The following is a 25,718-nucleotide window of genomic DNA, read 5'->3' on the forward strand; positions in this document are numbered from 1 at the left end:
GCATGACAGATGTTTAATTATTCTTGAACCTTGAAGTATATTGACTAATGAAACATTAGATTGTAATTGCAGTCTGTAATGATGGTACCCTGGGGTCAATTTAAAAGGAGATGTGAATAGAGGGACCAAGCGGAAAATTTGCCTAGGTTCCAGTGCTTTGGACCGGTTTCTCTGTTGGATGTAAGGAGACATTACAGCTGTACTGCTCTTCCTTCTTCTCTTGATCTGGCATCAAGCAGACTTGCTGGATTGCTATTGTATTTACATCTGCACATCCCAACAGATGGGACTGGGGCTACCACAGACCCACCTATTCATATTTGGTTTAATTTGAGCTGAGTTTATTCACCCTGCACGAGGCCTTAAAATATTCAAAGGATATTGGGTTAGTGATAACAAGGTCCTTCTCTCAGAAGACTGGAGTAGATTTGGCTTGAACAGCTGTCTGTGTGCAAATGTTGGTTAGCAGAAAAACACAATGATATTTTATATTTCTCAGGGACATGTGGGTCCATGGAGATAAAAATATTAATTTCAGCAGATGTGTTGATTTTACTCAGGGAGAAGGTGTCAGAACACTGTACCAGCACCAAAAATAGCTTCTTGAATGCCTGAATTTAGAAAGGTTAAAAATAAAAACATTTTTACATATTTTTCAAATGGTGGTAAAATATGCTATGCTTTACACAAGGACTTTTTCAATGTGCTTATTTATTGTTAGGATAGTTTCTTGCATAACCTAATTGATAAACATTTCTGCCAAGTTTTCATAAATTCCCAGGGATTTTTTGTCTACCCCTTTCTTCTCAAATTATTTACTGCTATGGAAAGGTTTGTTTAACAGCATTTTGTTATCCACATGCATCTTAATCCATATTTGAAAAGAATTTGGTTTTGGCTGCTATTCAATTTCAGAAGAGCAAGTTAAGCAAGGTGGGTGACTGAGTAGCTGGTAGGCAGCTGGGTTTTAGAATAGCTTTGTCCTTAATCCGGTTTGCTTCAACCGCATATTACTCCAATTTCATTCTAACATTCAAACAACAAAAATAAGGTTTTGCTAAACACTGTGAAATTAAGGGAGATGTTAGTAAAATATGAAATAATGTGACCTCTGGATATGGAATCCCATTAGACTGTTGAAAACATATGATACCTTTTTATTATCACACAAGGATGAAAGAAATATACATTGTAATACCACATATATTAGGTTTTACTGAGACTGAAGTCACTTTCCCTGGAAAGTGACAAGTAGAATGAAACCATAATATGACATAGGTCATTCCTAAGGTGCCTCTAGTAATTAGCATGAGGTCCATTATAGAACTGAAAATATGGGTTACCAAAAATACTGACAAACTCCGTCCCTTGGGTTATTAGCTAACCTGACAACTGATTTCTACCTTTCATCCTTATATATTATATAACATCTGTATTGATTTTTTTTTTGATCAGGTTCTTGAAGCATCTTATAAAGAATGTTATATACATACAGACTATTACAGATACCTTAGAAAATCAGCATCTATCATAGAAGGTAAGTATATCAAGTCATTTGGTGCAAAGAAACCAAATCCTCAAGCAAAATGGGAATTTATGGCTCACAGAACTGTAAAGTGCAGAGGTAGATAGGTCTGACTAGTTGTGCCTGAATTCTTGGCAGGGTTGCCTCCACCTTTTGACTCTTCTTCTCTCTGTGCTGGCTTCATTCTCTCCACCTGGCGGTAGAGTTGGCTGCTGCTTCCTGATCTACATCATCCTTAGAGGCTTGAGATGCTAGAGAGAGAACACCCTCTGCAAAAATTCCAAGGAGAATTCTGACGTGGCCCAGTCTGGACCTTGTGCTTCTCCTTCTTGGAACAGTCACTGTCTATGTATATTGGAGAGAGTTGGGCAAGAATGGAGCTGGTCGACTGCAGATGGAGAACTCCGGGCAAACCTGGCTTTCATCTTAACTCCTCACCAGGGCTACACAGACAAAGAAGAGTCACTGGAGAAGAGGGAGGGCTGGTCCCCCAGAGGAAGGAACCATAGGCAGATAAAAATCTTCAGTGCACTTATTCAAACCTAAGCATATTCAGAACATCAGAGGAGGCTAATTTCATTTATTGTTTGAAGTCTTTATTTTTTAAGAATTACATATTTATTTTTTTGCTGTGCTGGGTCTTCGTTGCCATGCACTGGTTTTCTCTCGTTGCGGCAAGCGGGGTGACTCTGTTGCATTGTGCAGGCTTCTTGCAGGGGCTTCTCCTACTGTGGAGCACAGTCTAGGTTCTCAGACTTTGGTAGTTGCAGTGCATGGGCTCAGCAGTTTCGGTTCAGGGTCTCTAGAGCACAGGGCTCAGTAGTTGTGGTGCTCGAGCTTAGTTGTTCTGGGGCATGTGGAATTTTCCTGGACCAGAGATCAAACCTGTGTCCCCCTGCTTTGACAGGTAGTTTCTTAACCACTGGACCACCAGGAAAGCCCTGAATTCTTTATATAGAAGAAATAAAGATTTAGTTTTTCTGTTTAAAAATATTTGTCATTTATATGTAAATTTTTCTGTTTTAAAAACCTTGCAGATTCTGAGTTAGTGAAGTCTACCTTAATGAGCTCAATTGGTTGTATAATGGTTCAGTTCAGTTCAGTCACTCAGTCAGGTCTGACTCTTTGTGACCCCGTGGACTGCAGCATGCCAGGCTTCCCTGTCCATCATCAATTCCCAGAGATTGCTCAGACTCATGTCCATCGAGTCAGTGATGCCATTCAACCGTCTCATCCTCTGTCGTCCTCTTCTCCTCCTGCCTTCAATCTTTCCCAGCATGAGGGTCTTTTCCATTGTGTCAGTTCTTCACATCAGGTGGCCAAAGTATTAGAGTTTTAGCTTCAGCATCAGTCCTTCCAATGAATATTCAGGGTTGATTTCCTTTAGGATGGACTGGTTGCATCTTCTTGCAGTCCAAGGGACTCTCAAGAGTTTTCTCCAACATCACAGTTCAAAAGCATCAGTTCTTCGGTGCTCAGCTTCCTTTATAGTTCAACTCTCACATCCATACATGACTGCTGGAAAAACCATAGCTTTGACTAGGCGGACCTTTGTTGGCAAAGTAATGTCTCTGCTTTTTAATATGCTGTCTAAGTTGGTCATAGCTTTTCTTCCAAGGAACAAGAATCTTTTAGTTTAATGGCTTCAGTCACCATCTGCAGTGATTTTGGAGCCCCCCAAAATAAAGTCTGTCACTGTTTCCACTGTTTCCCCATCTATTTGCGGCGAAGTGATGGGACTGGATGCTGTGATCTTAGTTTTTTGAATGTTGAGTACAATTTGGTAACCTAGGGTAATAATTGTTAACATTTATTGAGCACTTTTTTTTTTATATTGAGCACTTTAGTTCTAGAAATTATTCTGAAGATTATCTATGTAATATCTCACTTAATCTTTAAAACAATCCTAACATGGTAACTACTGAACCTGAAGCTCCAATTCTTTGGCCATGTGATGCAAAGAGCCAACTCTTTGGAAAACATCCTGCTTCTGGAAAAGATTGGAGGCAAAAGGAGAGGACAGCAGAGGATGAGATAATTAGATAGCATCACTGATTCAATGGACATGAATTTGAGCAAACTCTGGAAGATAGTGGAGGACAGAGGACCCCTGTGTGCTAAAGTGCATGGGGGTCACAAAGAGTCAGGCACGACTTAGCAACTGAACAACAGAAACAACTGTTATTACTACTATTTTACAAGTGAGGAAATTGAGGCACTGAGACATGAAGTAACCCGTCCCAGGCTATACATAGTAAGTTGTGCATCCAAGATTCTAACCCAGGCAGCCTCTAGAGCCCATGCTGTTCTTAACAGATGCGCATATTGCTGCCCAAGTCCATGTTACACCTCCTTTATCTACTATTTGTGTTGCTGTTTGCATAGCTTTGCTTTCATTATCTTTTTACCATGTGCCTAATAAAATCCCAGCTCTCTGCCATGTCCTGCAGAGCTATGCATGACCTGGCCCTTGCCTACCTCTCTAGTATCATCTATTCTACTTGCTCACTTCTGGCTATTCCTCATATATGAATCCCAAATTCATTCTAACCTCAGGAAATGAACAAATTCTGTTCCCTATGGCTGGACTGCCCTTCCTGCAGCTCACTGTCTAGTTTTCTGGACTTCCCTGTCAGTCCAGTGGTTAAGACTCTGAACTTCCACTACAGGGGGCATGGGTTCACACTCCCTGATTGGGGAAGTGCCACATGCCTTGTGGTGCAGCCAAAAAAAGAAAAAGCTACATAGAACATGATTCAGTTTATGATACTGTGGAAAAGGTAGAATTGTAGTTATAGAAAACAAACTGTCTAGCTTTCTTTTTCTTCAAGTCTCTGGCTGATGTTACCTCCTCCCTGATCCCTCTATAACCCCTGTCCTAGTTTATTTTTCTTCATGGCACTTATCACTGTTGAAATTATCTACTCATTTGTTCTTATTTTTCTCAATCCTCATTTCCACTACAATAAAACCCCATGAGGGAAAGGATTTTGTCTCTTTTGTTCATGACGTGTTGCTGGGGTCTAGAGCAATGCCAGACACACAGTATGTGCTTTGTAGTTACTGAATGAATAAATCTAGTTTATCCCAAGAGTCTATGGGGTAGTAAGGCAGAAAATATTATATCCTTTTTATAGTTGAGATGGTCTCAGAAAGATGAAATAAATATCTTAAGTGCATTGGCTAATGAATGGATGGGACTAAAGCAAGACTGAAATCCCTCCCTCTTCACTCTCAGGTCTGGACATTTTTCACATGTGTCTGCATGATGTCATCTGTTTTTCTCTTCTCTGCCTCCAGATTGGTTATAAAGCATTTCTGAAATTATTGCCTGTCTAAGTCATCACAATAACCAAACCACAGCTAAGATGGACTATAGTTTGAGAATTCTTAAATTATTGACACTAACACTTGTTGTTTCTTGACATGATTTTTCTTCAGCTAAAACTTTGAAATATTTGTAAATCTGTGTCCTTTTCTCTCTCTCCCATTCCATATGTGGTTAGAATATTTAGCTAAACCCAAATGTTTGCTTAACTTGAAAGAATTATTTCATTTATTCAATATGGATCTGAGGTCCACGCATGTATTTACAAGCTCAGCCCTGGTGGCTGAGATGGTAAAGAATCTTCCTGCAATGCAGGAGATGCAGGTTCAATCCCTGGGTCACAAAGATCCCCTGGAGAAGGAAATGTCTACTCACTCCAGTATTCTTGCCTGGAAATTCCATGGACAGTGGAACCTGGCAAGCTACAGTCCATTGGGTAGCAAAGAGCCCAACAGGGCTGAAGTGACTTAGTATGTAAACTTGTATTTACTGGTGTAAGTCATTTCATCTCTCTGGGTCTGTTTCCTCATTGAGTAAATGAGGATAATAATAGTACCTACCTCATAAGGCTGTTCTGAAGATTAAATGAGATTATGTTAAGTGCCTGACACATAACAATGGCTCAGTAAATAGCAGTTATGAGCTGTATCACTATGTTCTATGTATTCCTTGATGTGAGAATATAATATCGAACAAGTGAGATTTGAGTCCTTCTCCCTTAGAACTTTCAGTCTTGCAGGGAAGATAGTTAAACAAATAAACACAACATACGTCAAGTACTCTAAGGGGTGGGGGAGAGTGTCATCCTTGGAGTTACCCTTGATACCCTCCTCTCATACCCCACATCTAATCCATCAGCAAATCATGGCACCTCTACCTGAACAAAACATCCAGAATTGGACCACATCTCACCACTCTACTGCTGACAGCCAGTCCTTGATCTCCTCTCACCTGGGTTACTCTATTAGCCTCCTACTTGCTCTCCCTGCCTCCACCCTTGTCTCCTACAGTTTATTCCCCACAGGGCACCCAGGGTAATTCTAGTAAAACCTAAGTCAGATTATGTCATTTGTTGTAGGCAAAATGATACCCACCCCCCTCAAAGATGTCCATGTTCTAATCCCTGAAACCTATGAATATGCTACCTCATATGACCAAGGGACTTTGCAGATGTGATGAAGGACCTTGAGATGCATAGATTATTCTAATCATTCAAGTGGTCCAAAACTAATCACATGACTGCTTAAAAGTGGATAACCTTTCCTGGCTGTGGTCAGGGAGACAAGTTTACAGAATAGTCTCAGAACTGTACATTACTGGCTTTAAAGAGGAAGAGGAATGATACAGAGGCTGACTATGCTCTTATTTTCAGAAATGTTTTCTATGTGTTGTGTTAGTCATTCAGTCGTGTCTGGCTCTTTGAGACCCCGTGGACTGTAGCCTGCCAGGCTTCTCTGTCCATGGGATTCTCCAAGCAAGAATACTGGAGTAGGTTGCCATTCCCTTCTCCAGTGGATCTTCCTGACGGCCTCCTGCATTGTAGGCAGATTCTTTACTCTGAGGCACTAGGGAAGCCCATGTTTACTACGTGCCCAATTAAAAATGAGCTAGATGGTCCTAAATGAAATAGCACATGGAGTTTTTTGCCTCTTCAAGGAGCTTCCCCAGTAGCTTAGCAGTAAGGAATCTGCCTATAGTGCAGAAGACTTGGGTTTGATCCCTGAGTTGGAAAGATCCCCTGGAGGAGTGTATGGCAACCCACTCCAGTATTCTTGCCTGGAGAATCCCATGAACAGAGAAGTCTGGCGGGCTACAGTTCGTAGGGTCACAAAGAGTTGGATACAACTGAAGCGGCTTAGCCTGCATGCATGCATGGGCTTCATCAAACTGCAGGTTGTGACTCATTAGTGGGTCATAGGCCAATATAGTGGGTCAAAAAAGCTTTTTAAGGACTCCCTGGTGGTCCAGGGGTTAGGATTCTGCATTCTCACTGCCAAGAGCCTGCATTCAGTCCCTGGCTGGGGAACTAAGATCTTGAAAGTCAAATGGCAGAGCCAAAAATAAATATATAAATAAAATAATAATAACAAAAAAACAGAGAATTGCATTTGGAAAGGGTAATACTGTGTCATGCCATGTCTATTTCAATCACATATATATCTATATTTCATTCACACTCATTGATCATGAGGTTAAATGGATTTCTGACCATGGATTCTGGTTTCATGAGTTTGAGAAACAGTGTTTCGGGGGTCTTGTTCAAATTCTTGTTCTGCAAGCTGACTGTGTCACCCTGGGTGTGTCCATTATTGGATCTTGAAGTTTCTTATGGCTCCTTAAGATCGTGACTCCTGATGTAGGAGGTCCTCCCTGTTTGGTAATGTGGCCAAATGTCTTGCTCTGACCTCTAGTGAGTCAAAAGACAAAACCCAACCACTCCTTGAGGGACGGCCCCAAGGAAGCAGTTGGCAAAGCATACGCCAGAGCAGAGCAGCTGCGGGAGGCTGATTTCAGATCCTAAAGTACCTTGTGTTTCCAAGTTCGGGAGTGGGAGGAAGGACGGGGAAGTGTGAATTGCTTATCTCCATAGTGCCACCCACCTCTGCTGCCGTCAGGAGTCAGTCGACAAGCTGCCGACAGCTCTGTGGCAGTGCCCTTGCCCACCCGGGCCCCTTTCAGCTGCTAATTATGGAATCAGCTGAGGAGAACAGTGAAGGCTGGTATGTCCATCAGAAGACTGGGGGGTCTCTGCATGCCTGATGATCATCTCTGTGGAACTTGTTTGCGAGAAGTTGCCTGGCAGGTCAGCTGTTTCATGGGTGGAAGGGAGGGTTAGCTCTGGCTAATTATATGTATATAGCAACCATGCCAGTGGTGATACACACCCCTTTGGTCAGTGGCAGCATGCCACTGGCACTAGCCCACCCATTAGTTTTGCTCTAACACGTCTTCTAATTCTCTGAGAGAGGTTAAGAAAGCTGGAGTCAGAACTGCGAGGAACAGGAGCCGTGGTGGCTGGGACAAGAGGTGTTAGACAATTTCTGTTCTTTGAGTGTACCTATGTTGTGACTAATCCTGTGGAAACCACAGTTCATTGAAGAGGCACTGAGGCCTGAGGTGAGGATGGGGTGGTTAACTCTTGTACTCCTGGGGTCTGCTGCTTCTCTAACAGTTTATTCCTTGTTCTTGGTATTTTAGGCTTCCCTTGTGGCTCAGCTGGTAAAGAATCTGCCTGCAATGTGGGAGACCTGGTTTTGATCCCTGGTTGGGAAGATCCCCTGGAGAAGAGAAAGACTACCCACTCCAGTATTCTGGCCTGGTGGATTCCATGGACTGTATAGTCTATGGGGTTGCAAAGAGTCGGACATGACTAAGCGACTTTCACTTTCACTTGATATTTTACTAACTTGAAGCATTTTTTTAAATTAATTAATTTAAATTAAAAAAATTTTTTCTTTGGCTGTGTAGTGAGGCATGTGGGTTTTTAGTTCCCCAACCAGGGCTCAAACCCATGCCTCCTACATTGGGAGTTCACAGTCTTAACCACTGGACTGTCATGGAAGTCCCACATCATCCTTCCCAGAGCACACACATCTGGTGTTTTTTTGAATGTGTAGTTTCAGGTTTATAGCATTTGAGTAAGCATTTGTTTTGGTGCAAAGGCTGTTAGTAATGTTAACATTACCTTTTAAACAAGAATACTTCCCTTGTAATTAGATCTGTACCTTCATATAGGACAGTCTTCAAAGGAACTGATAAATAGGTAAAATTCATCAGCTCTTCCCTCCTCTTTTACTTTTTTTAAGCAACATCAACAGCAACAAGCCTCCTTGTCCTTAGGAGAGATGAAGAAATGAGATATGTAGCTTCTTATCTTTTCTAGGAAGGGACATATTTGGCTCTATTCCTACTCTATCAGTGGATAGAAGCTGAAAAAAATGTTTTTAATTTCAGTCATGGAAATAGCTTGGTTTTACCTATCAATATAACTTTAGCACATGAAGGAAGAAGATAAATTTACTTGGTCACTTTCTACTTCCTTAGCACTTCTGCCAAGAGGCAGTTAAATGCAAAAGACAGACATTCGGATGAAAAGCTGTAAGTGTTCTTCTGAAGGTCATGGGTGGCCCTTGGTAGGTACAGAAAGAATCAGTGAAGCCCAAGACGTGAGTGCCCCTAGCATCGATGGCAGCAGGAAGGAGACCTGCTTTTCACTGTCACACCCCTTTGCACATATGCAAATGTTCAAAGTATTTAAATCATAAATAAGAGCAACAAAACCAAAGTCCTCTAGTATTTGTATTAAAGCTTTATTTTCCTATTTGGAGATACTAAACTTTCTTTAAAATAACAAAAGTTAAAAAAGAGGAAAAAAAAAAAAAAAAGAGGGTAGGTATTTTGAGGCCATTAAAAGGAAGTACCAAAATGTCCTTGTTGTAATACCACATCCTCATGTGTAAGCACTTGTAAAGCCATGAATTCAGCACTAAAGAGAGGGTTCAGGATTACACATTAGTTGGCTAACAGGTAATAGGAACAGAAATTAAGCTTAAATTTCTCTTGGAACTCAGGGAAATGTTTGTCTTTCCTGACTTACTGGTATGAGTTCTTTCCTCTGTTAATTGGAACAACATAACAGTATGTTTTATTTTTAACCTTGTCAAAAGAAGAAAAGGAGCCTATGTTCTTAGTGCAACTTTGTATTCTCTTCTCCATAGTTTTCATTTTTAAAAAAATCTTCACTTTAAATCTTATTATTTTCTTAAATTAAGAGACATGCAGGATATAAATGATTAAAATAGAGCAAATAGGTAAAATTTAAAACCCTTTAGGATTCACTTTTCTTGGAATAATAAACCTGAACACTTTTTTCCAATTATAAAAGTAATATATATGTTTACAAAGAAAAGTGATAAAACATAAAGGAATAAACCAAAACAAATAATCATTGCTAATATTGGATTTATTTCCTTCTCTGTTTTTTCCCCAAGAATGACTTAAAATTTTGAAGTATTCTGCTTCATGGGGTCGCAAAGAGTCAGACATGACTGAGCAACTGAACTGAACTGAACTGTATGGCTATATTATAATTTATTTAACCTAACTATTAGTAAAAATTTAGGACATATCTCTTTTTTCCTCCAGAAATAACATTTCAGCAAACATGCATATGAACCTCTCTCCTATCCTTTTCTTAAGATAAATTCAAAAGATAAACATATTTAGTACTGTGATTGTTGTTGTTCAGTTGCTCAGTCTTGTCCAATTCTTTGCAACCCCATGGACTGCAGCACACCAGGCTTCCCTGTCCATCACCAACTCCTGGAGCTTGCTCAAACTCATGTCCATTGAGTTGATGATGCCATCCAGCCATCTGATCCTCCGTCGTCCCCTTCTCCTCCTGCCCTCAATCTTTCCCAGTATCAGGGTCTTTTACAATGAGTCAGCTCTTCACATTAGGTGGCCAAAATATTGGAGCTTCAGCTTCAGCATCAGTCCTTACAATGGATTATTCAGGGATGATTTCCTTTAGGGTTGACTGGTTTATCTCCTTGCAGTCCAAGGGACTCTCAAGAGTCTTCTCCAACACCACAGTTCAAAAGCGTCAATTCTTCGGTGTTCAACCTTCCTTATGGTCCAACTTTCATGGCCATACATGATTACTGGAAAAACCACAGCTTTAACTATGTGAACCTTTGTTGGCAAAGTAATGTCTCTGCCTTTTAACACACTGTCCAGGTTTGTGAAAGCTTTTCTTCTAAGGAGCAACTGTCTTTTAATTTCACAGCAAGCACTGTGATAACTGTTGTGAAATGATCCTTCAGATACGTTCTGTGCTTCTACAGTGTAGGAGAACCTCTATACACACAGTCTCACCCATGTTTACTTAATTTTTTCCTCCTTATATGTGTTTCCTGTTTCCTTTTTGAAGGTAGTTTATCTTTCCATGAACCAGAGCTTTCAGAACTGTGTGGCATAGCCAGTTATACTTCTTTAAAGAACACGTATTTTCTTATGTGTTGTGTGTGGCAGAGGGAAGCCTGCAGGGCTTGGATTTTCCCGCCTCCTTGTGCAATAGGAAAGCCCATCTCTCACAGGTGTGCTGGTCACTTAATGAATATTAAATATTGAATGGCCCTGACTATCTGCCAGGCTCTGTGCCACACGATAGGGATACAATGGCGAGCAAAACAGAAGTCTCTGCTCTTGGGAGGTTTACACTTTAATGGGTTGTTTTCTAAGACAATCTTTTCTATCTTTACCATCTGAAAGGGGAGGAAAAGGTATATCTTTCTAATTTGCATACATTTGATTTCTGAATTCAGTAATTTTTTTGTCCATTTGTATTACTTCCATTTTTAAAAATATGACCATTCTTAGTCTTTTCCTTCTTTTTCTTTTTGATTTGTCAGGGTTAGTCACATTGATCCTTTGCCTCAGTGGCAGACATCAGTGCCCTCTTTCGTCCTTGCTGACTGGGCCCTGGCTGTGTTCAGGGGCTGGATGACCAATGCCAGTGGAGCTGGACGTGGTGCCAGGGCTTTTGGGAGAAACAGGAAGCAGTGCGCTGAGCCTGGGCTCTGGCATGGAATCCCCATGAGGTCTGATAAGTACACAGATTACTCTCGCTGTGCCTCCACTTCTTCACCTATAAAGGAAAGGAGCTGGGCGGGACAATATTTTTAGGTTCCTCTTCTGTCGTTGACTTGAGGCCAAGTCTGGGGTGGATGTTTCTCACTGGCCCAGCCTGGGTCACAATCCCTCCTCCTCTGTGTGAGGAGGGCTGAGAGACAGAATGGCAGCCATCTTCTGGCCTTGATGGTGGCAGGGTGGCTCTGCTAAGTGGAGGATTCCCCAGATACCCAGAGTCATTCAAAGACAGAGGGACTCTATTAGTTTGCTAGGGCTGCCACAATAAAATGGCAGGTTTCGGCTAGGTGGCCGAAACCACAGAAGTTGTTTTCTCACAGTTCTGGAGGCTGGAAGTCCAAAATCAAGGTGTTGGCAGGTGTATTCTGAGGCCTCTCTCTTTGCCTTGCCCACAGGTGTCTTCTCCTTGTGTCCTTGCTTGGCCTTTTCTCTGTGTGTCTACATTCCTGGTGTCTCTTCCTCTTCTTATACGGACATCAGTCACACTAAGTGAGGGCCCCACCCTTATGAATGCATTTAACTCCCTAAACGCCCTATCTCCAATTCAGTCACATTCTGAGGTACTGGAGACAGAGTTTCAACATACAAACTTCACGGGAACACAATTCAGCCTACAATGAGCAAGGAGCCCAGTTATCTTATTTAGAATAATTCTGGGAAGGGATATTGAAGGACTGAACGAAGGTTGTAGCGTTGGGGATTGGAAGGTGGGCAGAGATTCAAGAGCAGGAAAAAGTTAATAGGATCTGAGGCTCAATTAAATGTGATGGTTATCCCATAGACCATAGTCAAATCAAGAAGATAGGAAGCAAATGCTTAGAATCTTTGGTGTTTTGGATCTATAGGGCTCGTAGCTGGGCAGAGAGTAAGTCTTCTTACTATGTAATAAAGGTGGGAAGATGGGAAGAGGGTGGAAGGAAGAAGAGCAGCAGAGGGTGCAGACTGTACTGAAATACAGACCCAACTGACTGTGGTAGGTCCTGTGGTTACAAAATGAGCAATAGGTAACATTTATTGAGTTTCATTTATGAAGGTTGTGCATCAGAATCATCTGGGGGACCTAAGCCCCAGCTCACCTCTGGAAAATATGATTTAGTAAGTAGGGCCCACATGTCTACATTAAAACAAGCAAACAGAACAGGTCTAAAGGGAATTCTGTTATACAGCCTGGATGAATCAGACATTGCTAGGTACTGTTATGTGTATCTTATTTAGGGAGGGAGCATCCAGGCTTTATAGGGCCTGATTGCAACTACTTCTTAAGGTCCATGGAAAGCCTGCCATCCCCATTCCAGGCGAAATCATCCCATTTTATCATAAGCTCTTTATTTTTGCCTTACTCAAATAGCTTCTCTTACAAGAAAACTGATCTTTTTGGATACAGAGGATATATGCTTCTATTTCTTTTCTCTTTTCTTCAAAGAGAAAAGAAAGGTCAGTGGAGAGAAAGGGTGAGGATACAGAGAAAGCTTTCTCAGAGGAGACTGGGAGGGGTGAGGAGGTTCAGAGCACAAGGAAGAGATACACTTTCTTCTGAGACAGGTGGGTAAGAAATAAGCAAGAAAAAAAAAAAAAAGAAAAGGGAAAAAAAAAGAAGTAAGCAAGATGGGAATGCAGATGAGTATGCGGGGCAGTGCTGGAAAGGGTATTCCTACGTGATCATTCCTGTTTACCTTGAAGGCAAAATTATCTACAGATCATGGAGGGGTGGGCCACAGCTTGAGTGGCAAAGTTTGGGAAGAGTCACTGCATCAGTGTGCCAGAGATATGGCAGCAGACAAATGGTACAAAGACAGATGAAACTCTTTAGTATGTAGTGTTCAAGTCTTGAACTACTGAATACAGTGATACAACCTCAGATCTACTGATAAGGTATGAGAAACCTTATTTCCTTCCCCAGGAGACATGACCATCAAAGTATGAGTAACCCCTTATGCATGCTCCTGGCCTACAACTTATCACATGTTCCCCACTCTGGTCTGACAGCTCTAGACAGAAGACACTGTTTATTTCACCTGTAAACCTCAGTGCCTACCACAGGGTTTGGCCAGAGTACACTCAATATATATTATTGAATGAAGAAGGAATGAGTGAATGTTGAAATCACCTTAGCTGAGGGTTGGAGTTGGGGTGGAAGACTGTGAGTCAGAGGCCAAAGTCTTAGATGAGCGTTTATTAGCTGTATTTTATGAGACCCAGCCATCGACACATTCTTTTAAGGAAACTGCCTTGTCTAGTTGGAGAAGGCAATGGCACCCAACTCCAGTACTCTTGCCTGGAAAATCCCATGGACAGAAGAGACTGGTAGGCTGCAGTCCATGGGGTCACGAAGAGTCGGACACGACTGAGCGACTTCACTTTCCCTTTTCACTTTCATGCATTGGAGAAGGACATGGCAACCCACTCCAGTGTTCTTGCCTGGAGAATCCCAGGGACGGGGGAGCCTGATGGGTTGCCGTCTATGGGGTCGCAGAGACTCAGACACGACTGGAGCGACTTAGCAGCAGCAGCAGCTTTGTCTAGTAGTGAGCTGTACCACTTCCCTATCCTGGCCCCATTCCTGTGCAAGTGATTAAGTTGAGTTATCCTGCCTTTCTATCAGCTTGCTAGGGACCTGTGTGACCTGTCATGAAAAGATGAACTGGGTTAATCGGATTTTCTCCTGGGATCTGGGGATTGGAAAACAGATTAGAATGATAAGCTCCAGAAGTATAGGTTGAAAGAATACATCAAGAATTGCCAAGAAATATTTAGCAGATGTTGTACAGTGATCCTGAAACATTTTTAGGACTTGTGAAATGTTTTCTAATATTTTGAATGTGTTGCCTGTGTTTGAGGATTGGAATGTTTTATAATGAAATGTGACTCTTTGGTTTCTCTTGTAAAATTTGAAAGTCTGAAAATAGCAAAAACTGACTGAAGCTACGTAGAAAACAGGGCACATGCTTTCCCCTTCACCGTGACCTCCCCCACTCCATATGCTTACACCTGGTCAGCTTCATTCATTTACATTATCTGTTGGCCCCTATAGCCATCTGACAACCAACCTGTTGAAGGAATAAGCAGCAATAAGGGCTTATATGCAAGCCAGGTTCATAGGCGAACAGAATCTCTAAGAGAACAAGAGGAAACTGGTGGGCGTTGGGGAGTAGGCGAGATAGAGAGAGGATACAGCTGCTAAGGAGAGGGGAACCAGTGCTCAGAGATGCCTGGGTTTCTGGGCTTCCCAGTTTCAATAGCTGCTCATGGTTATCTTCATCATAACTCCATTTTCTTGAAATAGTTTGCAATGCAAATAGCCAGGCTAATGGAGGGAGTTACCAGGAAATTGGTGGGCAACAGCAATGAAGAAAGTAAGAGTGGTTTAGTTAGATGATATTAGCCTCAAAGGAGAAGAAATTCTTACATGAAGGTGAAATATAAATTATAAGTTGCTGTCAAGAGTTAGAGTCTTGGTGATTATGTATTCTGGTCCAGAAGGATCAGAGAAGGAGGACTGAACTACCTCTGCTTGAGTCAAAAGTATAGTCAAAAGTATTCTCAGATGAATTCAGAAGCATTTTGGGAAGGGCTATGGGTATTTAGAATTCCAGGGAGTTTGGGGGAGGGAACTGGGAAGTCCAGGGAGAAGAAAATGGAAAGAAATTTAAGTTTTGATCATTTATATCCTCTAACTGGGCCTGGAAACTGACTTTCACTGTGTGTTAAAAAGAGCAGTCTGTATTTTGGCAAACAGAGAAGGCTTCCTGAAAGAGGTGGCATATGAGCTGAACTTTAAAGAGGAGATGAAAAGGAAGTGCTTCACAGGCAGACAGAGCCAGAACCGCAAAGGCTGAGTTCTAAAGGGAGAGTGGGCAGTTTGCAATTGGTGGGCACCATGGGGCCTGAGTCACCTGGCAAGTTATTTTTATATCTTGGGGCCTTGGTTTCCATTATTATAAGAGAAATAATATTGTATTTCTTTTATTCTAGGATTCAGTGTTTATACCCTATCTCATTTTTAATATTTCTTGATTTAGGACATATCTTAAAATTGACACCCCAAAATGCTTGCTTTATAGGGCAAAAAAGAATTGTGACAGTGTTATCACTAACTCAGTTCAGTTCAGTCACTCAGTTGTGTCTGAATCTTTGTGACCCCATGGACTGTAGCACACCAGGCTTCCCTGTCCATCACCAACTCCTGGAGCTTCCTCAAACTCATGTCCATCGAGTCAGTGATGCCATCCAACCATGTCATCCTCTGTCGTCCCCTTCTCCTCCTGCCTTCAGTCTTTCCCAGCATCAGTGTCTTTTCCAGTGAGTCAATTCTTCACATCAGGTGCCAAAGGATTGGAGTTTCAGCTTCAGCATCAGTCCTTCCAATGAATATTCAGGACTGATTTCCATTAGAATAGACTGGTTGGATTTCCTTGCAGTCCAAGGGACTCTCAAGAGTCTTCTCCAACACCACAGTTCAAAAGCCTCAATTCTTCAGCACTCAGCCTTCTTTACAGTCCAACTCTCACATCCACACATGACTACTGGAAAACCCATAACTTTGACTAGATGGACTTTTGTCGGCAAAGTAATGTCTTTGCTTTTTAACATGCTGTCTAGGTTGGTCATAGCTTTTCTTGCAAGGAGCAAGCATCTTTTAGTTTCATGGCTGCAGTCACCATCTGCAGTGATTTTGGAGCAAAAAAAGTCTCTCACTGTTTCCATTGTTTCGCCATCTATTTGCCATGAAGGGATGGGACCGGATGCCATGATCTAAGTTTTCTGAATGTTGAGTTTTAAGCCAACTTTTTCACTCTCCTCTTTCACTTTCATCAAGAGGCTCTGTAGTTCTTCTTCACTTTCTGCCATAAGGGTGGTGTCAGCTGCATATCTGAGGTTATTGATATTTATCCCGGCAATCCTGATTCCAGTTTGTGCATTTCACATGATGTACTCTGTATATAAGTTAAATAAGCAGGGTGACAATATGCAGCCTTGATGTACGCCTTTCCTGATTTGGAACCATCACTAACTGGGTATATGCAAATTTAGCCCCATCCACAGAAAGATGTTCATTTAATAATAAGCTTAGTTGAATTATTTGCACTGATTGTCCCATACAGTTTAATCTGAATCTCAAAGTGTCATGTTAGGTGTCTTCCAAAAGATTACATTGGTGTTGAAGCATTGACGTTATAATACAGATGAGTTGTCATGCATCAGGAATACAATTATTGTAGAAACAACCAACTCTCTAAATTTGACATAATGGTTACAAATCTAGAAGAAATTGTCTTGACTAACTGAAGTGCCTGAGGACACCAAACATTTAACTGTCAATAGTTTCTAGTTATTAAGAGAAGACGTGTAGATTCTGGGCATGTGCAATGTAATTTAAAAAAAAGAAACCAAGTTTATAAACAAAGGAGAAACATATATAACACTGATAACACTCTTTGAAACATCTCAAAAGTATGCTGTTAATTTCTAAAGGTGATAAAGAGATCAAGATATAACTGTAAGTTATGAAAAGCAGCATGTCATCATGCTATACTCAGATGGTCAAAAGGGTTATATAAGACTTTAGGCAATGGAAGTGAGAAGATGTAAACTTCACCTCTGATTATGGTACTGAAGATGAAAGTGGTACAATTATGATAATAGCCAGCATTTACTGAAAGATTACAATGTGGCACTGTGGTAAATGCCTTTGGACAGTCTCAAGACAATGCTATCAGATCAGTGGTGTTATTGTCATTTTGCAGTGAGAAAGGTGTCTTCCAAAAGGTTATATTGATGTTGAAGCATGTGACATGTTGTACAAACAGATGAGTTGCCATGCATAAGGAATACAATTATTATAGAAATGGGTAACTCTCTAAATTCGACATATGGTTACAAATCTAGAAGAGATTGTCTTGACTAACTGAAGTGCCTGAGGACACCAAACATTTAACTAGGCAAATCCAGCTTACCTCCAGAACCATGATGCTGTTCTAACACCTTCCCTGTGCATTTTCACAGATATGATTTTTAGGTTGGGTTTAAAAGTATATACTTAAATACAGTGTAGCCATGGTACTTTTTACTTACATTCCATGAATCCATGGCACATTACTTTGCTGACAAAGTTCCGTCTAGTCAAAGCTATGGTTTTTCCAGTAGTCATGTATGGATGTGAGAGTTGGACCATAAAGAAAGCTGAACGTGGAAGAAATGATGCTTTTGCACTGTGGTGTTGGAGAAGACTCTTGAGAGTCCCCTGGACTGCAAGGAGATCAAACCAGTCAATCCTAAAGGAAATCAGTACTGAAATTTCTTTGGAAGAACTGACGCTGAAGTTTCAATATTTTGGCTATCTGATGCAAAGAACTGACTCATTGGAAAAGACCCTGATGCTGGGCAAGATTGAAGGCAGGAGGAGAAGGGGACGACAGAGGATGAGATGGTTGGGTAGCATCACTGACTGGATGGACATGAGTTTGAGCTCATGAGAGTTGGTGATGGACAGGAAGGCCTGGCATGCTACAGTCCATGGGGTCGCAAAGAGCTGGAGACAACTGAGCGACTGAACTGAACTGATGAATCCATGGAATCTAAGAATCAGAAGTATGGAACTGGGGGTTATTATGAGGATCAGCTGACGAATATCTTACAGCGGCTCCTAGAAAAGTCGTGTATCAGGGAGTAGGTGTTGCAAGTTGGAGTAAATGAGCCTGCATTCCCAGAACTCTCTCATCTTAAAACTGGCAAAGGCTACTGAGAAAAAGGCGTCAGTAAGGAGGAATGTCTTCTGTGGTTTTGAAAGCGGTTCCTCTACACAGAAAGCCCTGCCTCCCATACCTGTCTAAATCCTTCTGATCTTTCCATGTCCACCCCGAATGCCAGCTCCTTCAGAAAGCAGTCTCTGGTTATATGAAAATATAAACATGGAAGATACTTTCAAATCGTTAAGTGGTGAAGCCAGTAAGTGAAAGATGGACTTTATCATTAAAGTTACCCGCGCTCCTTTCCTGGCCTCAGATTCTGTAAACTGAAAGGAAAAGGTGGTTTAGCCTATCTCTTCCTTTTGTAATCTCGACTCTTTTTAACCTTTTCAGATTTCTGCCACAGCTGCCGTGAAAAGCAACTCTTCTTCCTTAGACCTGCAGGCGGCGGCTCCTCCGCGTTGGCAGCTCAGCAGGGATGGGCTGGAGAAGCAGGAGAGGAGGAGGGGGGCTCTAAGGGAAGCGCGGCGCGCAGACACGTGACTTCCTTCCCAAGGAGCCTCAGCTGCAGGCCTCCCAGCAACCAATGCGTCCCGCCTAACGACGCTCGCGCATCCTGGTTGGCCTTCGGGAACGCTTGTGGCAAGGCGGCTCCCACGGTCGCGCTGCTTATTGGCTGGCTCTACCGTCGCTCAGGCGCGTTGCCCGAGCGCCCGCAGGCGGTGCGGTCGAAAGCCCCTCCCATTGGCCGCTGGGTTTGTGGCTGGCTGGCTGAGGCTGTCAGTCCTGGGCCGTTTCCCCGAGGCAGGCGCTCTGCTGGGGGCGGGAGGAAGAGGGGCCGAACTGGGGCCTGACTAGCAGTCGCTGCCGCCACGGTCTTCGGGGCTGCTATGACCAGCGGACGACGCGCCCTCCGCAGCTCCGCGCAGCGCTAGTCGCGGCCGTGCGCCCGCCGTAGCAGTCTGCGTCCCCAGCTCAGCCGCTCCCGCGGCTCACTTGGCTCTTCCAGTGCCCCCTGCGAGGCGAGGAGACGCGGAGGCAGGATGAAGATGACGGTGGATTTCGAGGAGTGTCTGAAAGACTCGCCCCGTTTCAGGTAACCGGCGAAGCCGCCCGGCGCCGGTTCGGCGTCACCCGGAGCTGGCTCCTCCGGCGGTGGGGGCGTCAAAGCCGGCCCGCGGAACGCGCGGGGGACCCCGCAGTCCGCGCCCTCCGACGGGGCGTGCGGCCGTTGCTGTGACTCCCGATCCGGAGAGGGCTCGACAGCCCCGACTAGCCCTTCGTGAGGGGCAAAGCTGGGCCAGGAGGGGGACGTCGCCTCCTTTTGCCCCTTCCTCGGCCTCTGCCCAGGGCGGAGCGCCCGAGAGGCTGGGCGCACCCGTTTCGAGGAACTGGGGTGCAGCCGCGTCCCCGAAGACTCGTGCCCTTTGCGGGCGCGCGCTCTCCCCTTCCTCTGGCCGCTCGTCCTTTCCCCTTCCTTCCGCTCCTTCTTCGTTTCCACCCCCACACCAGCCCCTCTTTGAGGGAGCTTGCAGGGCACCCTCCTGCAATTCAGAGTTCCTCTTCGCGCTTTTCCGCTCCCCCTACCTCTAGGAGGAAGGACTGGGGGGCGAACTGGGACATCGATTTCTGCTGCTGGCTTGTCCCGGGCCAGGGGGGCTTCTAGGAAGGCGCTGGCGGTTGATTGTACTGGAATCGGGGGTGGGAGTGTTTGACCAGTCTTATTCTATCCACTGTGGTCCTAGACTCTTAGGCTTTTCTTTCCACCTAAGCTCTTTGAAGGGGGCACCGCTGTCGAGAGTACCGGGCTGAGGGGTGAGGACTAGGAGAAACAGTCCATTTCTGTTTTGAGAACGGAAGTAGGAGGGCCCTGAAGATTGCATTTCTGTTCCTCTTCCAGCAGCGTCGGCCCGGGAGGGCCCCGGTCACCGTCGGATGCTCCCAGTGGATCTGTCACATAAACTGACTTGGTGGCACTCCGATTCACATGGGCTGGCCTTCCTCCCTGGAGAGCCGGCAACCCTGAGGGTGTCCAGAGCCCAGGCTCTTTCGGTTTTGGGCATCTTAGAAAACTCTTGAATTGTTTTGAAGAATGGAGTTTTGCTAGGTTGTGTTTTACACTGCATTTATAGGGCTGTCCTTAGGCCTTAAAAATAAGGCCTTCAAAACTTCCGTTAGAACAGTGACAGGTCTTGAAAGCGTCTCCTGAGCATTGATGTGTTTGTGCTCGCTGATCTTTAGGGCAAGCCTGGGTTGTAAATTCCTGCATCCTCTGCCTGGGAACGAACTGTTCTCATCTTTATCACTGTTAATTTGATTTGGCCCCCCCCCCCTTTTTTTTTACCCAAGTGAAAAGCAAAATATTGTAAAGTTTAATGAACTCCTACTTCTAAGACAATGTCCTTTGGTTTTTGTTTGTTTATTTTTTGGTGTTAATTTTATTTGGAACTTAGGGCTATTGCTTGTAAAAAGGTGCACATGGTGGGGTGGAGAGAAGGATGTTGTTGGTATTAGTTTTTAAAACTACGTTTTGCGTGTTTTGACAGACTCAGGAGGTACAAATGGATAGTTTACAACAGCATTGCAAGTTAGATTTCAGGACTGTGTGGCAAAGGAGGTAATTTTTAAAGTGTACCTTAAAAAGTTCTATTTTTTGGTGGAATTTTTATTAATGTGACCCAGCTATTACTGAGTAATGATGTAGTCACAGCATTTTTTTTTTTTTTTTTGGTCTAGGGAATGTGACTTTGTGCTCAGTTTTGTTTTGCATTTTAAGTTTCATTAAAAAAGAAAAAGTTGAGAAAAGTTATTTGGAAATGTTTCTAGGTACTGTTTTTGGTTATAAACCATGTTCTGTCTTTGTTTTTGAAATAAAAGAGTAATTGAATGTAAAGTAAGAGGAAAAGATACTGATTAAGTTGTATGGAATATTGTAGTAAGCATTTGTTAACCTTTAGTATAATATCTATTCTATATTAATTAAGGCGTTAGGGATTTTCAAGAGTTGTTTCCGGTATTCCATTTACTCTTGGCTGCAAATTGGGACGAGAAACTAAGATTCACAGAACTCTAATATATTGTATACGTTTGTGAGACTAGATCAGATTTGCCAGGAAATAAAAGTCTCATCATATATATTCCTAACTATAACTCCATTACTGTGTAGGTTTCTATAGCATTTGAAAATAATATTTCAGAAGTCTTTATTCACATGCTTATGTATAAGAGAAGCTTTCAAGAGCATTGCAAACTTTGAGTGATATTTTGAAATATTTGTATCAGAAAATTTGTGACGGCTGGGCTTTTTTGACAGCAAGGCAGCTGTACTATTTATTCCTTGTAGTGTCCTGATCTGTTGTGCTGTTTTAAAACTAATTCCTATTTTTATTATCCTTCACAAATGAATTTGTGGCATTTAAGTCTGGTATGTGGACATAACTGTCTTGAATGTTGTATAATCAATGTAAATGGCAGTTCATGCTAAAGAAAATTTTCACCAGTGGTCAAGCTTTAAACATTAATTTTCCTGTTAAATTGATAAGGAAAACAGGAGGAAGACTGGTTGAAATATGGAGAGAAGGATATTGCAGTTGCAACATTGTTTTTAGTAATTTGAATAAAGTCTGTGGTTACATTTTACATTCCTGTGAACATTTTGTTTTGTTTTTAGATTGGAAGGCACATTTCTTTGTGTAATTTTGGGTTCTCTTAGTTTTTTAAAAGCCACTCTAAAGGTCAGAATCTTCTTCATTTAAAATCTACAGGGAAGTGGATGCATCTAACTAAGTATACTTTTAAAAATATGTCAAAAAAATAAGGTGGAAATTATCTATTTTGACTGTTTGTTGAAGAACTTTGAACTTGTTTGGGTCTGCCCTAAATTGTATGTGTAAGTGTGCTTTAAAATTTTATGAGAATTGTGCTTTTTCATTATATAAACATATGGTTCACTCAAGAAGTGAATATTTTGTTTGAAATAAAGAGTTGAATTAATTAGTGGTTTTTGAATTGTGGAAAGAAAAGAAAGAAAGATAGTGCTAAGTCATGTCTGATTCTCGCGATCCAGTGAACTGTGGCCCGCCAGGTTCCTATGTCCATGGGATTCTCCGGGCAGTCCACTGGAGTAGATTGCCATTTCCTTCTCCAGGGGAACTTCCCCACCCAGGAATGGAACACAGGTCTCCTGCATTGCAGGCAGATGCTTTACTGACTGAGCTACATGGGAAGCTTTGAATTGTGGAGGATTTGCTCTAATTTATTGCCCAAATATAAAAATATTGCGTCTTTATATGGAACATTTATTGTTTATCCTTAAACAGTATTTATTTTGCACCATTCTGAAGATGTTTTGTTTGATTCTGTTTCAGATATAATCCTTGTTCAGTAACTTAGGATAAAAATCTTAAAAAGATGTTTTAGGGTGAAAGGTTTTAATGGCTCAAAGACATCACACGTGTATGCACACGTGCATATTCTATTTTGCTATTAAGCAAGTGCCAGTCTTGACTGATATGCTACTTTTCCTTCCATATTTAGAACAAATACACTCTTAATAATTGGTAATTTACACATGGAAAATATAGTGGGCAAGAGATGAAGCAAAATGTGTTATTTCAGAAATGGTAGAATGGCGTTGTAAAGTAGTTTTATCATGAACCAAAATATAGGAATCCAGCTATTCCTCATTGCAGCTTCTAATTCTTCATTTAATGTAGTATCAGCTTAAGTTGAAATAAGGAAGAACAAGCTCTTATAACATGCCAGATCTCATACTCTAGTATGCTTTTACAACTACCATCTCATTTAATGTTAAAATATATTATGATGGGGAATTATAATTTTTGTTTTTAAAGTGTTTAAAAAGATGCCAAACTGGATATTTTGGGAAGTTAAATTGACTTTCTTAATGGTGGACTTTCAAGTGGTGGACTTGGAAGTGAATTCACTCTTTTACTCTGTCTTTCAAGCTACAGGCTTTGTTACATTAATTAAATTTGCATTAATTGTGTGGATGATGTCATTTATTATACAAATATTTAAAAACTGGCTTTCATTTATTGCCTAGAAAGGTGTTCCCATTCCCATTATTATAGGATATTTTCCATTTATAGCAGTTTTTAGTTTCATGTAATACAACTGGATTTAGTTCTGAGTGTGAGGGATAATCCTATTTTATTTTCTTTCTAATGGAGGCCCTTGTCCTGATACCTTTTACTGTATAATGCATCTTTAACCATTGCTTTAAAATTATACACATATGTGCATATACATACATGTATATGAACTTGGGTCTTTTTCTGGATTCTACTCTTTTCTACCAAAGTAATTGTCTGTTCTGCAAATATTGTTAATATACTAGCTGTAACATTTTATAGTTTGTTATGATATCTAGTGGGTCAGCTTTTCCTTTGTTACTGTTTTTTCAAAAAATATAATGGCTATTCTTGAATATTTTGTCTTTCTAATATTATAGCTGCCTTAATATCAGAAGATGGTATGTCTTTCCATGTATTTTGGCCTTATATATTTAAAACTTTTTATTACATAAAATTTCAATGATGATCCAGCTACACGCTGTTTATTAGAGAAATACCTTAGATTGAAAGATACAAATATTAATAGGTTGAAAGTAAAAGGATAGAAAAAGGTAAATGATGCAAGCAATACCCACAAGAGAGCCGGAGTGGCTATATGTAAATAGACTTTATGACAAAAATGACTAATAATAAAGGATATTTTATAATGATAAAAGGGTCAATCCATCAGGAAGAAGTATACTTATAAACATATACACTTAGCAGAGCCTCAAAATACAGGATGGAGAAGGCAATGATAACCCGCTCCAGTACTCTCGCCTGGAAACTCCCTTGGTTGGAGGAGTCTGGTAGGCTGCAGTCCATGGGGTCACTAAGGGTCGGACATGACTGAGCGACTTCACTGTCACTTTTCACTTTCATGCATTGGAGAAGGAAATGGCAACCCACTGCAGTGTTTCTGCCTGGAGAATCCCAGGGACAGGGGAGCCTGGTGGGCTGCCGTATATGGGGTTGCACAGAGTCGGACATGACTGAAGCGACTTGGCAGCAGCAGCAGCAGCAGCAAAATACAGGAAGCAAAAAATGATGGGGATTAAGGGAGAAATAGAAATCCAATGATAATAGTCAGAGACATAATACTTTCAATAATGGGTAGAACAACTAGGCAAATGGTCAATAAGCAGATATGAGATGTGAGCAATACTATAAATCAAAAAAAGATTTAATGGATATCTATAGAATACTTCAGACTTCATATTCTTCTCCAGTACACATGAAAACATTTTCTATAAATAAGCCACTAAACAAGCTTCAACAAATTTAAAAGGATTGAAATCATGCGAAATAAATTCTTTGGCCACAATGGAATGAAATTAGAAGTAAGTAAAAGAAGGAAATCTAACAAATTCAAAATTTGAAAAAACCGAGTAACACACTCTTAAATAACTGGTGGATCAAAGAAGAAATCACAAGGAAATAAAGTACTTTCAGACAAATGAAAACAAAAACACAATATACCAAACTCATGGGTGCAGCTAAAGCAGTCCTTAGAAGGAAATTTATACCTGCAAACACATGTATTAAAGAGAAGAAAGATCTCAAATCAGTGATCTGATCTTTCATCTTAAGAAACTAGAAAAAGAAGAGCAAACTCATCTCAGAGCAGGGAAATGGATGAAGTAAAGATGACGAGAGCAGGAATGAATGAAAACTGAGGCTCGAACGGCGATGGAGGAGATCGGTGAAACCAGACATTGGTTATTAGGGAGGATCGACAAAGCTGACAAGCCGTTAGTTAGACCAAGATACTGAAGTAGAAGACTCAGTCTTTTACTTTTCTCAGTTTTCTACTTTTCTAATTTCTTAATCTAGAAGTAAATAGATGTAGTACTGAAAGAGGGGACATCAATGCTGTCTTATAAAAATGAGAGAGATTATGAGAGAATGCTATGAATAAGTTATTATTTAGATAGTGAAAGTTGTTCAGTTGTGTCCGACTCTTTGCAACCCCATGGACTATACAGTCCATGGAATTCTCCAGGCCAGAATACTAGAGTGGGTAGTCTTTCCTTTTTCCAGGGGAGGTTCCCAACTCAGGGATTGAACCTAGGTCTCTGGCTTTGCAGGTGGATTCTCTACCAGCTGAGCCACAAAGGAAGTCTGTTATTCAGATAATAAATTACTTAAAGTAGATGAAATGGAGATATATGTGTATATATATATATATATATTCCTCAGTTCAGTTCAGTTTAGTCTCTCAGTCGTGTCCGACTCTTTGCGACTCCATGGGCTGCAGCACATCAGGCCTCCCTGTCCATCACCAACTCCTGGAGTTTACTAAAACTCATGTCCATTGAGTAGGTGATGCCATCCAACTGTCTCATTCTCTGCCATCCCCTTCTCCTCCCGCCTTCAATTTTGCCCAGCATCAGGGTCTTTTCCAGTGAGTCAGTTCTTTGCATCAGGTGGCCAAAGTATTGGCATTTCAGCTT

At 41.7% G+C, this 25,718-nt stretch overlaps 1 protein-coding gene across 2 annotated transcripts in view; it reads left to right on the plus strand.

The window, feature by feature from the left end:
* Window positions 1-18,951: 18,951 nt before the first annotated feature.
* The window catches only part of ACAP2 (ArfGAP with coiled-coil, ankyrin repeat and PH domains 2), a 153,580-nt gene continuing 146,813 nt past the window's right edge, over window positions 18,952-25,718 (plus strand). Inside the window, exon 1 of one of the 2 annotated variants that reach the window (XM_043473311.1) lies at window positions 18,952-19,286. In XM_043473311.1, coding sequence (XP_043329246.1) covers window positions 19,234-19,286 — 53 coding nt within the window. In that variant the 5' untranslated portion in view covers window positions 18,952-19,233. The remainder of the gene's footprint in view (window positions 19,287-25,718) is intronic. The other variant, XM_043473312.1, reaches the window with a different exon arrangement.

This window comes from Cervus canadensis, chromosome 7 (assembly GCF_019320065.1).
Source record: "Cervus canadensis isolate Bull #8, Minnesota chromosome 7, ASM1932006v1, whole genome shotgun sequence".
In the NCBI taxonomy this organism is placed as follows: Eukaryota; Metazoa; Chordata; class Mammalia; order Artiodactyla; family Cervidae; genus Cervus; species Cervus canadensis.